This window comes from Myotis daubentonii, chromosome 6, assembly GCF_963259705.1.
Source record: "Myotis daubentonii chromosome 6, mMyoDau2.1, whole genome shotgun sequence".
NCBI lineage: Eukaryota > Metazoa > Chordata > Mammalia > Chiroptera > Vespertilionidae > Myotis > Myotis daubentonii.
The window spans coordinates 53263563-53277451 of NC_081845.1; the positions used below are offsets into that span (position 1 = coordinate 53263563).

At 48.5% G+C, this 13889-nt stretch overlaps 1 protein-coding gene across 1 annotated transcript in view; it reads left to right on the forward strand.

The window, feature by feature from the left end:
* Positions 1 to 4906: 4906 nt before the first annotated feature.
* GABRR2 (gamma-aminobutyric acid type A receptor subunit rho2) overlaps positions 4907 to 13889 on the forward strand; it is a 36289-nt gene continuing 27306 nt past the window's right edge. The window contains exons 1-2 of the mRNA XM_059699618.1: positions 4907 to 5084; positions 6138 to 6244. Coding sequence (XP_059555601.1) covers positions 4972 to 5084; positions 6138 to 6244 — 220 coding nt within the window. The 5' untranslated portion in view covers positions 4907 to 4971. The remainder of the gene's footprint in view (positions 5085 to 6137; positions 6245 to 13889) is intronic.

Sequence of the window (13889 nt, forward strand, 5' to 3'; positions counted from 1 at the left end):
CCCTGTCTTTGTGTAACCAGACCCTAGCTGCACCCTGCCCTTGCGTCACTAGCCCCCAGCCCTCACTCAACCAACCGGAATCGGCCAAATCAGTGGTCAGAGTGTGCCCCCACCCCCCAACCCTAAGCCCTATAAATTCTTTGTTCCCTTGGGACTCAGGGCTCTCTCTTGCATCCAGTAATGGAGGCATGGGGGGGACCAAGTCCTGGGCTTGAATAAAAGACTGCTTTTGCATCGGACTCGGCTCCCTAGTGGTCTGTCTTGGGGGATCTTGAAGTCTGGACATAACACATACTGACAAACGGGGGCAGACACTCAACACAGGAGCTGCTCCCTGGTGGTCAGTGCACTCCCACAGGGCGAGTGCTGCTCAGCCAGAAGCCACCCGACAGCTGGTGAACACGGCGGTGGCAGGAGCCTCTCCCACCTCCGCAGCAGCACTAAGGATGTCCAACTGCAGCTTAGGCCAGCTCCCTAAGCTGTCAGTCAGACATCCCCCAAGGGCTCCCAGACTGCGGAAGGGCACAGGCTGGGCTGAGGAACTCCTCTCCCCCCACTACCTGGAGTGCATGAATGTCGTGCACCGGGCCTCTAGTCAGTAAATAAGCAAACCTCACACATTTAGACTTACTTGAGCAGAAACCTAGGCTGAAGTACTGAAAAGTCTATATTGTTTTATTACATGCAAATAAGTATATGAAAGGCAAATGCATTTAGTGAACCTGACTTAGCAATAATGTGTACATTAACGTATACTATGAAAGCCTGTGGGAGGCTGTACATTGCTCAAAAACTGTTTGGAACTCTTTAACAGTTGCCCTTCAGAACTAGTTTGAACTGCTCAATAAAACCAGTGACTTTATTCATACCTTGTTTGACCAAAGGTGGTATTCTTTATATCATCTGGTCTTCTGTCCATTTTATGTCCTTGAATATTTTCTCCCATCTTTTCGCCTCGTGCTCACTGCTTTCCCTAATTAGCCATCATCTCTGAATCAGTGCAGTAACTTCTAACAGGTCTCCACTCTTGCCCCATTCCTGACACTGCAGCCAGTACACAGACCTGACTCTGTCCCATCTCCATTGCTCTTACAGGCTCAAACCCTTCCTGTGTAGGACAAAAGGCTATGTGTGGCCAGAGGCCCACCTAGCTCTGTGGCCTAATCTAACTCAGCAAATGCTAATGGGGCTGCCCCACAGTTCTGAGCCTGAGCCACGGGTCAGCCCTCTGTCCTGAGAGAAATGAACAAAGCTCTATAGCCACCGCCTCACACCACATACACAAATTAACTCAAAATGAATCTGAGACCTTGATGTCAGAGTGAAAACTATATCTTTGTGACCATGGGTTAGGCAGTGGTTTCTTAGGAGATTGAAAGCACATACAACCAAAGGAAAAGAGGTAAATTATATTTTATCAAAATAGAACTTTTCTGTTTTAAAAATTATTTAGAAAGTGAAAACACAGAGTGGGAGAAAATATTTGCAGATAATATATCTGATAAGGTACTTGTATCTAGAATATTTAAAGAACTCAACTCAATCTGATTTTAAAATTGCAAAATATTTGAATAGACAGTTGTACAAAGAAGATGCACACATGTCAGAACTACGTGAAGAGATGCTCATTAGTCACTAGGGAAATACACATCAAAAACTCAGTGAGCTAGCACTTCACACTCACTGTGATGGGTAGAATCAAAAAGGGTGTCAGTGAGGCTGGAGCTCTCACATATTGTTGGTAGGAATGTAAAGTGGTACAGCTACAATTCCTCAAAAAGTTAAACATAGAGTTACCATTAACACAGCAATTCTAATATACAGGAGAAATGAAAACATCTCACAAACTTGTATGTTAATTTTCATAGCAGCATTAAGAGCCCCAAACTGGAAACTCAAATGCCCATCAACTGATGAATGGATAAACAATGTGTTATATCTATACAGTGGAATATTATTTGGTGATAAAAATGAAGTCATATATATGTTACAACATGGATAAATCTTGAAAACGTTATGCTAAGTGTGTGAAGCCAGCCACAAATGGCTACATATTGTATGATTCCATTTATATGATACTAGAGGCCTGGTGCACGAAATTCATGCATGAGTAGGGTCCTTAGGTGTGGCCGGTGATCAGGGCCAATTGGGGCCTGCCAGACGGGGGGAAGGGACCGCTGGAGGTTGGCCTGCCACAGGAAGGGACCAGGGGAGGTTAGCTGGCCACGAGAGGTTGGATGTGGGAGCGCACTGGCCACCAGAGGGCAGCTCCTGCGTTGCGCGTCTGCTCCCTGGTGGTCAGTGCATGTCATAGCGACCAGTCATTCTGGTCATTCCAGTTGTTCTGGCGTTCCGGTTGCTTAGGCTTTTACATATATAGATGTCCAGCATCGGCAAATCCAGAGAGGCAAAGTAGATTGCTGATTGCCAGGACTGAAGGGAAGGGTGACTGCTACTGAGTGAGGTTTCTTTTGGAGAGATGAAAATGTCCTAAAATTAGATAGTGGTGATAGTTGTGCAACAACTTTAGAATATACTAAAAACCACACTTTAAAGAGGTGAATTTATGGTATGTGAATGATATTTCAGTAAAGCTGCTATAAAAAAAAGTTACACCATTTCCAACTGTGGTTTTCTTCCTACTGTAATTACATAATTGAACTACTGAAAATAGTTTTTGAACATTGGTAGGACCTAAAGTTGCATCTGGAATGCAGCGAGACAAATATTTCTTGAAAACCAACATCCGGCACAACTCAGGAGTTCCAGCCAGTCCTTTATAGACTTGTGTTCCAAATGGAAGAAAGGAAGAGAGCTCTTTTGAACAAAATCGATGGAAAAAGAACTTTAATAGGTCTCTCCCCTTACCCACTAAATCTTTGGCAGGAGTGGGGGGTTTTTAACAAATTGCCTGGATAATTCTGAGTGGCCAGGTTTGGAAACTACTGAGTTCGTTCCCATACAGAATTACTCCCACTCCCAAATTTCTATTCACTCACTGTAATTGGGCTTCCTGCCACATCTCATAACTGAAACTACAGTTAACTGAAGCTAGGCACGATGATCTTGCTGGGTGCCTGAGCCAGCAACCCGTTTTTCGCCCTCACTTCGCACCACTGACTGTTGATTACCCTCCTTCTTGAAACTCTCCTTCAGTTTTCATACTCAACCTCTTTTGCCAGTTCTATGGTTTTGTTCTGACAGCCCATCCATCCTTTAAAAGTATTGCTTCTCCAGGCTTCTGTGCGTGGACCTGGGCCCTGGAAGATCTCACCCTTCCTGTGATTAAATTATCACCATGCACTGATGGCACCAAATCCGTTTCTCCGGGCCAGACCTTTCTCTTGAGCTCCAGGGTCATAGTCCAGCTGCCTACGGGGCATCTGGAGGTCCCATGGCACAAGTCAAAATTTATCTCATCTCCCCACCGAACTTGCCCACCTCTAAGGAACATCAAGTAACGGTTGTACCATCACCAGACCTTCCTCCACACCAGAACCTAGATGTCATTGTTGACTTCTCTTGCCTCCTACTCCATTCAGTCACCAAATATATTCTACTTCAGTAATAATTTGACTATGTCCTCTCTTCTTCATCCCTCCCCCTTCTAGGGCAGGACCTCATCCTCTTTTAATATTGTAACTTCCTTGATTCAACTGATTCTAGTTAGAAATTTCTGAAAAAATAAAGCAAATCATGTCATTCCACTTTGCTAAGGAATCAAAAGAGCTCCCTTTGATTCTTTCGTCCTTAAGAAAAGCCCAATTTGGTTTCACTTTTGGCTCTTGCTCCTTCTGGCCTCCATCCTCATCTCCCTAAGTATCTACTACACTGGCGTTATCTCCATCCCCAGAAGCAGCAGGCAGGCAACAAGTAGGTTTACTAGTAAAACATTTTATTCCGTCGGTAGGTTAAACATAACCACATGTATCTTTAGACTTCTGATGTTCATAGTTCCATATCTTAGGATAGGCATCAAGCCTAATTTATGATGTTTGACATTATACATTTTAGGATTAAGGACCAAAGTTAATCTAATATTCATGATAGGAAGAACAGCTTATATTATCCTGAAGTCTTTGGTTTACGCTTTCTTTTAAAATGAAAATGTATTTTATATTTTGATAAGATGTGTTTTCATTGGAGAAATTGATGTGTGTATGGGGGAAAAGCAAGCCTCTTTGGTCATTGGCAAAGCACAATCTCTTAGATCAAGAAAAAAAGCAACCGTCTGGCCTGTGTGGTTCAGTGGTTGAGCATTGACCTATGAACCAGGTGGTCACAGTTCGATTCCTGGGCACATGCCCGGGTTGTGGGCTCCATCCCCAGTACGAGGCATACAGGAGGCAGCCGACCAATGATTTTCTCTCATCATTGATGTTTCTATCTCTCTCTCCCTCTCCCTTCTTATTTGAAATTGATAAAAATATCTTAAAAAATGAAATAAAGCAGCCTCGTGCAACAGGTCCTGGGTGTGCTTACTCAGCATTTCCTGAGCACCTTCATTCACTCACCTCCGTGTCCACGAAGTCTTCCTGCAAATCCACGCAGAGTCCAAGCTGACTCCCTGGTACATGTGACAGATTGGTTTTATGTAGCCAGAGAGATGGATTAAAGGTTTCAGCAAAAAGCTGGCATGTTCAAGAGATTTAATTTTTTTTATATAACAGTTTTAGCCAAAGCTGCCCTCGAGCTCAGCGGAGGCAGAGTTCCACAGGAGGACAAACAGGTTGACTAATGACCAGTCACTAAGCAGCAGGGAGGGCAAAGCCTCGAGTTTGTGTCAGGTCCTGGGGCGTGGGGGGTAGGGTGGGACAAGCATCAGTATCAAATATTAATTTGGGAGAATCAGCCTGGCCAGACATGCCCACACTGTCACGAGGCAGCAACCGTATCAATGGTTAAGCCGGGGGGATTGGCCCTGCCGCAGGCCACTGGAAAGCAGCTTGCAGCATCGCAGACATTCACAGAATGCCTTATCTTACAAAACTCATTTTGTTCTTGTTTTGCCTGATGGTTCTTGTGGACAGCGGAAAGCCCAGGAGGAGGAGAGGGACAGGGCAGCTGGCAATGCCCCAGCCAAGGTAAAGTGGGTGAGCGGGGAGGGAGGGCAGGAGCACTCCCGTGTCACCCGCAGTGAGCGCAGAGCCAGGCTGGGCCCAGCCCCCATTCCGAGGTCTGTGTTCGGCCAGAGCATTTGATTTGAGGCAGGTAGTTGAAAACTTAATAGGTGAAACATCTTCGTGTGTCTCAGGTGGAGCTGCTTTGTAGCTCAGGGTGACCTTCCCTCCATCTCTCCCTTCTTCCCTTTTTTTCTCTCTCTCCCTCCTCTACACACCCTCCCTCTCTCTCCCTCTCTCTCCCTTCTCCCCTTTTTTTTCTCTCTCTCCCTTCCCTACACACCCTCCCTCTCTCTCCTTCTCCTCCTTTTCCTTTTTGTGCTTAGTGATACTCCTGTCCGTAGAATATTGCTTGAGAACATTTTGGACTTGACTGCTTTAGATTATGTACGGTGGTGGCGAGAAAAAAAAATCTGGAAAGAGTGAGTGTGAATGAGAGAGGAGAGAGAATTACTCCTTTGTCATCTGGGTTAGAGGGAAGGGCGTGAACCAGGGTCCTCCAGCTCCAGCTTCCACCCGGGGGGATGGCAGGAGCCCCTGCATGTCCAGCTTGGCCTTGATCCCTGCTGGCTGTGGACAGAGGCTCTGCGCCAGGGTGGGTTCCGCAGGCAGCTGCCAGCTGGACTGATGTCAGCTTGGGGTCTCAGATGTTTGTTTATCACAAAACCAACATTATGACAACATAAGAGAAATGTTTAAAAAGAATAAAACCCACATTTTAATTCCTCCACCATTCAACCCAACTACTGTCCTCTAGTCATAACTTTTGACAATTAAGAGCTGGTCAGGTGGAATGGTGCCCTGCCGGGAGGTGTTTCCTTTTGCAAAGCTCTGGAGGGGTCTGGTCCTCCCGGCCTGTGAGGGCCTGGGGCAGAGGGGTAGGAGGGGTGGGAAGGTGTTGCTGAGCCCCATGGAGAACATGTGCTCAATGGTAGTTCTTGCCAAAAGTAACCTCTCCAGTCGGCCTCACTCAGTGCCTGGTGGGCCACGGAGCAGTGTGTCTCCTTGTCTCTGCAGCCACCTTTCCAAGAAGAACCTCGACGGGACCAAAACGCGGAAAGGGGAGGCTCAGCCGCTCCTCAGGGTGGAGGACCACGATTTCACCATGAGGCCGGCCTTTGGAGGTAGGACTGTGTCCTTCCCTTGGCCTGGGGGGGCTCGGCCCCCAGCCTGCTGCCCACGCTCTATCCCTTCTCTCGGGCCTGGCCTCCCGCCCTGCACCCCCTCTCCCCTGGTTTCCTCCCTGAGTCAGATCGCCCGACTTGGCTTCCAGAGTCACTAAGTTTCCCTGGAAGGAAAGAGCTGGGAGAAAGGGAGTGGAGAGGGCTGTTGACTGCAGAGGAGCTGATGTGACTAAGCTGTTGACGTTCAGAAAGGACAGCTCTTCTAGAAAAGTAAGAGCTGGCCAGGAGGGTCTGGACACAAAGTGGCCCCCCGGCTCAGGCACCCTGTGCCCAGATGGAAATTTGGGGGTTTGAGGGGACCACCTGCTTTTCAATGCAGCAACAATAATTTAGCAAAAGCCCCATGACAAAGCCCCTCTGCAAACTTGTCCCCAAGGAGCCTCCCTGCTCTGGGGGTCAGGGAGGAGTGGCATGGCCGGTGGCTGTCCCTTCAGGAACTGGAGAAATGCCCAGGAGGGCTGGGAAAGGCGCCAGACGTCAGCTCTGTCCAACCAGGCAGGGAGAGCAACAGCAGGTATGATGCAGGGCCAACGCCCCGCCTTGTGCAGGTGGGGAAACTGAGGCCCGGGGCATTTCAGCGATGGGCCCTGGCCAAGGCAGCCCCTGGCAGGCTGGCTTCCATTTCCCTTTATCTTCACGCTTGAACTTCTCTTAAGTCCCAGTATTCTCTTGGGGCAGCAGGAAGGAGGAGGGGTGACCTGCGGGCAAGTCAGCGGCCCTCTCTGAGCCTGTTTGCTGGTTTGTAGAAGGGGACAGCGACCCCTACGTCTGGGGTTGTCTGGGGTTGTCAGGGTTAAACGAGATAATGCATGTGAAGCCCCTAGCACAGCCCCGTTCACGCCCCCTTAGGAAAGCCCAGCTGCCAGGCTTTCCTCTTGTGGTCTGATAAGGGATTAAGACACGAATTGATCCCAGAGGCCCCTGCACTTTAAAAGGCCTCAAAGCCTCCCACTCTGACAGCTGGGGAGCAAAGGAGGAAAGGCGGCAGATCGGCCTGTGCCCCTTCTTCCTGCCCAGGAGGTCGCTCACCACCAGCTGGGTCAGGGCAAGGGCACCCTCTCCCTGGGCGTCTGGTTCCCTGGGAGCCTGCATGAGTAATACCGCCGAGGAGTTTCATAAAAATAAAGTGTCCCTGAACAAGCAGTTCTCCAATAGCCGTATCTGCTCCGGGAGGTCCAAGCAGGATGTCCCTGTAAGCAGGAAACTCCACCTTGCCTTTTTACAAATTTTTAAAAAGACAAATTTAAAAAAAATATATTCTTTCCTTTATTAAAAAATGATTTTTAGGGTAAAGGAAGGGAAAAAACATTATGTGATGTGAGAGAGAAACAGCAAACATCACTTGGTTGCCTGAGCACTTGCCCTGACGTGGAATCAAACCCGCCACCTTTTATTTACGGGACGGTGTTCTGAACAGCTGACCGCACCAGCCAGGGCTCCGCCTTGCTTTCTTGGAGAGCATCAGTGAAGGTGCAGAGGGTGAGCTAAGTGGCTAGAACCGCAATAAACAATGGCATTAATGAGAGCAAACACTGTGTTAGTGACTCCTCTGTGTCAGGCACCATTTGAACCAAGGGACACACACGATCTCATTTTGGTCCTCACAGCTACTCTGTGAAGTAGATACTGTTATTAGCCTTAGATGGGGAAACTGAGGCACGGAGAGGTGAAGTGACTGACCAGGCCGCACGGCTGCTCAGGTTAGACCCTCCCTCCTCGCCTGGTCGCTTTCTTGTTCCCTCTACCAGTATGTCCTTCAGTGCGGGGCTGACCTATCCATCACACAGAAGGGCCATAACGTCTGAGGGCTCACAAACAATACCCTTGGGGCCCCTGAAAATATTTTATTTTAAAATTGGAAGAAAAAGAGACATTTTGGGTAGAAGAAAATGTTTTTAATATATTCATTTTTATGCCAATACAGTTATAAAATATGATTTTTAATATATTTTATGGAAGAAGAGGCCCATGAAGGCAAAAATGCCTAGGGCCCTAGAAAGCCCTGACAGGGCCCTGACCCAGTGCGCAGTTTTGTGGGGCCGGTGTGTGTGTTGGGGTGTGGCTGATATTCTGAACACCTTTCTCCAGGAGGCTGCTGTTGCTGGCAGGAGCCTGAGCAATCACCTCTCACCTGGCCAGTGCCCTCAGCTTACAGAAGAGCCTGGGGTCCAGAGGGTTAAGTGATAGCCACCGAACAGCGGGGGGCAGAACTTGTTTTTTTTTAGCTGTAAACCTGAAAGCCTTATAGAGAGGCCCCTCCTCTGGGAGGAAGCCGGGAGAGCCAGGAGCCATTCTCAGGAATGGCAGGTGCAGCGCCGCCATGCTCCTGGAGAACCCAGCTCTGAGCAGAACCATCCAGCTGCTGCCTCCTCAGGGTGCTCCTTCCCCAAGTGTGGAGGAGCAAATTGGACTTCCTGTGCCCTAATCCCTGCAGCCACCCGGCCCATTAGTTCCTGTGCCCTAACCCCTGCAGCCACCCGGCCCATTAGCGGGGCCCACCAGCGCGGTGGAGGGTCGGCTGGTCCCCTGCTGCCTGAGTGAGCCTCTGAGGCTGGGGAGGGCCTCACTTTGCCAGAAGCTGCAGAGGAGGAAGGTGTCCCCTCCAGCGGGTGCAGTGAGACCTGAGGCTCTTATGATCTCAGTCACTAAAGCAGAGAGCGGGGGCCACTCCTGCTTCCTTTCAGGGCAGTTGGCCCTCCCTGTAAGGCTTTCCTGGGTGTGCACATGTCACTTGGCAAGAAGAGGGGAAGGGGAGCACATAGTGAGGAGACAGAGCCTCCCCCCCACCCCCCCTTCGCCAAGCCACAAGAAGTGCTATGACTCCTGTAGTCCTGGCCAAGCAGGCAGGATGGGGCCATCACAGAAGGGCCTTCCCATCGCCTGCAGTTCCAGTGACTGGTACCATCTTTAATCCCTGGGGGCCTCTGGGGATGGCTTAGATCCAAGAAGCCTTCGCTGTGGATGCACCTCATTCCTGGGCAGGCACATGGGCTGGGGCGGTGGGTGGTGAGGAGGAGGCTGCAGGCAGCACACAGGGGACTCTGCAAATAACAGAAGACACTCCTTCCTGGGGGGTGGGGGTGGGTGGGTAGCCTGTGCCAGGTGCCCGGGAAGCAGAGCCTGGGACCTTCCTGCTCTGGCGCGGGCCCAGCCTAGCACCCGCCTCCCCTTAGCTCTCACGCACACCAAGCAGCTCATTGGAACAAAGATGTCCTGCAGCGGCTGTGGGGCTTGTCTTCTCATTTCTCTCTTTTCCTATTTTATTTCCCTCAAGGGACTTTCGTGTGGGTTGCTATTGAAAAGTATTTGACAGAGAGACATTTATCTAAGACTAGGTACCCCTTGGATGACCTTTTCAGTGTGGAAAGAGAAAAGCTTAAAAATCTAGCCGCTTCCTAATAATCCCAGGGATCAGTTGACATGCAAATACTTTGTCTAAGCCCCAGCTGCCTGGTGTGTCCCTATTAGAGGGACCGCCAGAGGCCCAGGGCTCTTCCATTTGTTAGGAGAAATATTGCAATGCTGATTTTTTGACATTTAAATTTATTTTTCTAATTGTGGTAATATATAACACAACATTTACTATTTTAACTGTTTTTAAGTATATAGCTCAGTGGCATTAAGCATGTTCACGTCGTGCCACCATCACCACCTTCCATCTCCAGAACTTTTCATCTTCCCAGACTGAAACTCAAACCATCAAACAATAGCTGCCCACTGCCCTCTTCCCCCAGGCCCTGGTAACTACCCTTCTACTTTCTATTTCTATGATTTCACCTCATATGAGTGGCATTCATACACTTTCTGACTGGCTTTTGTAACTGGCTCATTTAGTTAACGTAATGTCTTCAAAATCCATCCACGTTGTAGCACGTGACAGCACTTTCTTCCTTTTTAAGGCCACGTAATAGTCAGGGTATGAATATATCACACTTTCTCTGTGCCCTCATCTGTGCATGGACATTTGGTTTGTTTCCACCTTTTGACTACTGTGAGTAATGCTGCCTTGAACACGTGCGTATAAATATCTGTTTGAGACCCTGCTGTCAATTCTTTCGGGGAGAAGCTCAGGAGTGGAATTGCTGGACCATATGGTAGTTGTACGTATAATTTTTTGAGGACCCGACACACTGTCTTCTACAGCAGCTGTACCGTTCTACATTCTCACCAGCACAATGCTGATTTTTAATTCAAACTGTGTAGATGAGAGGTTAAAGGAGGGACGTGGTGTTGTCATAGATTCTTTTGAATTTTATCCAAGGAGTTCGTCAGGATGGTCAGGAAGAATGGTGGCAACAAAGTAGGTTACGTTGTCCAACCAAAATACTATTGTTTATAAGGCAAATATGCGGGGTTTTTGAACTGTTGTTATGTGTCAGACATGGTCTCTGGCAGTTAGGAACTCAGTGGTGAGCAAGACAGCCAGTTCTTGGAGTCTTTATGCTCCTGTGGGGGAGACCAGTGCTAATGAAATCCTCACGTCAAGATGTCAAATGGTGAGAGCTGCTGGGAAGGAAAAGCCAGGAGCTGTGGGGTCGGCACGGCAGGGTCTGAACAGCTGCCCCAAGGAGCCAACGGAGACAAAGAAACACCAAGGAGCCTCCCTAGCCTGGACGCTCATGCGATTGGAGTCCTTTACATTCAGTCACTGTCCCTGAAACAATATTATTCTCAAGGAGTCTGCCAAGGACAGATGAATGGTTAAGTGCAATCAAGTGTCACAGAGCAATGCAGGATGCTCTACTGATGGAGTGGGGAAACTGAGGGAGTAGTCAGTTCTGCCCGGAGAGGATCAGAGAAACTTTTGTTCAGGAGGCGGTGGTCACAATGAGTCTGGGAAGATGTGCAGTGGGCGAGCCCATCTGACGGAGGAAGGAGGACAAGCCGGGGAGCAGGGAGCTCACGGATGAGGGTGAAGCATATCAGGGAACTGTGTGCAGCTCCGTGTAGCTGCACTATGTCATGTGTGAGTGTGTGAAGAGTATGTGAGTGCATATGTGTGTAGACAGGGAGGGGACACAGAGAGATAAGGCTGGCACATGGGCTGGGGCAGATCTGGGAAGGTTGTGCTGCATTTGGACTGTTAGCATCAAAGCAGCTGACATGGCTATTTAAATTGATCCCAGGAAAGGTTCTCTTGCTAGAAGCTGATATGGGGAAGGCTGGGGGATGACAGGGCAAGACATGAGCTGTAGAACGTTCCCTGTGGGCCTGTGGGGAGGGTGCTGCCATAGTTGAGAATGAATGCTGGACAATAGCTGACCACTTTGGCCATGGTCCAGACCGCAATTAACGAGGGAGGAAGCTAAGGCCATAAAGGAAGCAGAGGGTGGGGTGGGGAGGCAGGGATCTGTGAGATGTAAGGAGGGAGATGGCCTCTGATGGAATCAGAGGAACCTGGGACCTTAAGTGTCTGACCTTGGGAGACCATTCATGGAGATGGAGCACCTGGAAAGCAACTGGAAAAAAGACATGGTAACAGTCGTCCTACTCCAAGGGGTGAGGGAAGAGAGTTTGGTGAAGGTCTGTCTGCAAGAGTGTGGGCAAGGTTCAGGGAAACCAATGAGTTACGGGGAGGCCCCAAGGTCTGGAAAAGTGTGGAGCCATTAGCAGGTGGAGGCCTGAATTATAAGGGGAAGAAGCAGTATCTTTCCCAGATTGTGCTCTTGGCGGGGGTGGGCCTGCGAGTGCTGCCCATAGAGCTCAGCTCCCCATCACAGAACAGGGCGGAGCAGAGCGGAGGGTGGGTCTGGAGAGGCAAACCCAGAGGTCAGCATTGGACCGATGGGCATTGAGTGAGTCAGGGAAGGCTGGGGATGGGACCCAGCCTGTGACCCGGGCACTGGCTGGGCCTGTAGTGCCTTCCCCATACCAGCTTCTAGCAAGAGAACCTTTCCTGGGATAAATTTAAATAGCAAAAGGCCGATTTAAGAGACAAGGCAGGAACATTGGCTTGTGTGCTTCTTTGAGCATCACTTGTTAGAGATTCAATTCTCCAGTCCCACCCCAGGCCTCCTGAACCAGAGACTCTGGGGGTGGGGCCCCGGCAGCTGGGTTTTCACAAGCCTTGCTTTGATGTTGATTAACAGGCAAGTTGGAGAAACACTGGGTGACTCCAGAAGTGAGATTTTATGAGGTTGCCTGCCCTTTTGCTGTCAAACCCTTCCACTCTCCCGCCTCCACCAGCTCTCCACTCCCTATCTAACACTGTCTCCACCCCCCTGCACTTGCCTAGTGGAGGAGTCTTTTCCTGGGCCTCGGCCTCTCTGACCTCTCTCCCATGGCCACTCTCCTCTGTCGTCTGATGCAGCTCTTCCTTGGCTCCTTCTCCGAGGTCCTTGGGTCCCTTCTCCGAGGTCCTTGGGTCCCTTCTCCTCCGGGAAGACACTCAGCCCCTTCCACAGCCAGCTCTCTGCTGCTGGTGACACTCAGTCTCCCTCTGGAGCCTGATCTCAGACCCAAACTCTAATTGCCTAGCTGTTGTTAAAATCTAAAAGAGGCCCCCACTGGATAGCCAACCAATTTCTTAAATTTCATATTGAAAAACAACCCTGCCCCATTGCCCAATATCCTGTCCTTGGTGCATGGTGAATTTGCACTAAGTCATTTACACTAGTATTTCTCTTGAAAACCAAGTACTTAAACTGTCAGCATTTCTGAATTATCAAGTTGGACAGTATTCATTTGTTAATTGGAGCATTTAGTCCATTTACATTTATGGTATAATATATCCAGTGTTTTTTAAAAATTCATGCTCCTTTTTAAAAAATAAATTTTTATTGATCTCAGAGAGGAAGGAAGAGGGAGAGAGATAGAAACATCAATGAGAGAGAATCATTGATTGGCTGCCTCCTGCACGTCCCCTACTGGGGATCAAGCCTGAAACCTGGGCATATGCCCTTGACCGGAATTAAACCTGGGACCCTTCAGTCCACAGGACGATGCTCTATCCACTGAGCCAAACCAGCTAGGGCTATCTAGTGGTTTTTAACCTATCATCCTACTATGTTGATTTTATTGTCCAACCTATTGTATTTCTCCTTCTTTGTTGCTTTCTTTTGGACTTATTACTTTTGCTTATTCCTAGTTTGGCTTTCCTATTTTTGTTTTGAAAATGCATATTCTTATTATATTTTGGTGGTTCCCCAGAAAACAACATGAACTCTTGGCTTATCACACTATTGTGTTAATTGGTGACTTTTATTGTTCTCCGGACAATGCAAAGACCTCAGAACACTTTTACTCCATTTACTCCCCTCCCTACTTAAATGTTGTTTCTCCCATGTGTGTTTTGGTTTTTTCAACCCCACAATACATTATTAGTATTGTCCTATGCAGTCAATGTTCACTTAGAACCATGCATGTATTTACCATTTTTGTTGTTTATTTGTTCTTGCATGCCCAGCTTTCCTCCTGAGATCACGTTCCTTCTGCTTGAAAAACATCTTCATTTAGGGCAGGATGCTTGCTGGCAAGTTCTTTCAATTTTGGCTTGTCTGAAAATTCTATCTCACATTCAATCTTGAAGTATCAGTGGGGGGGAAAATGACATTTATCTTAATTTAAAAATTGGATAAACCCCTGA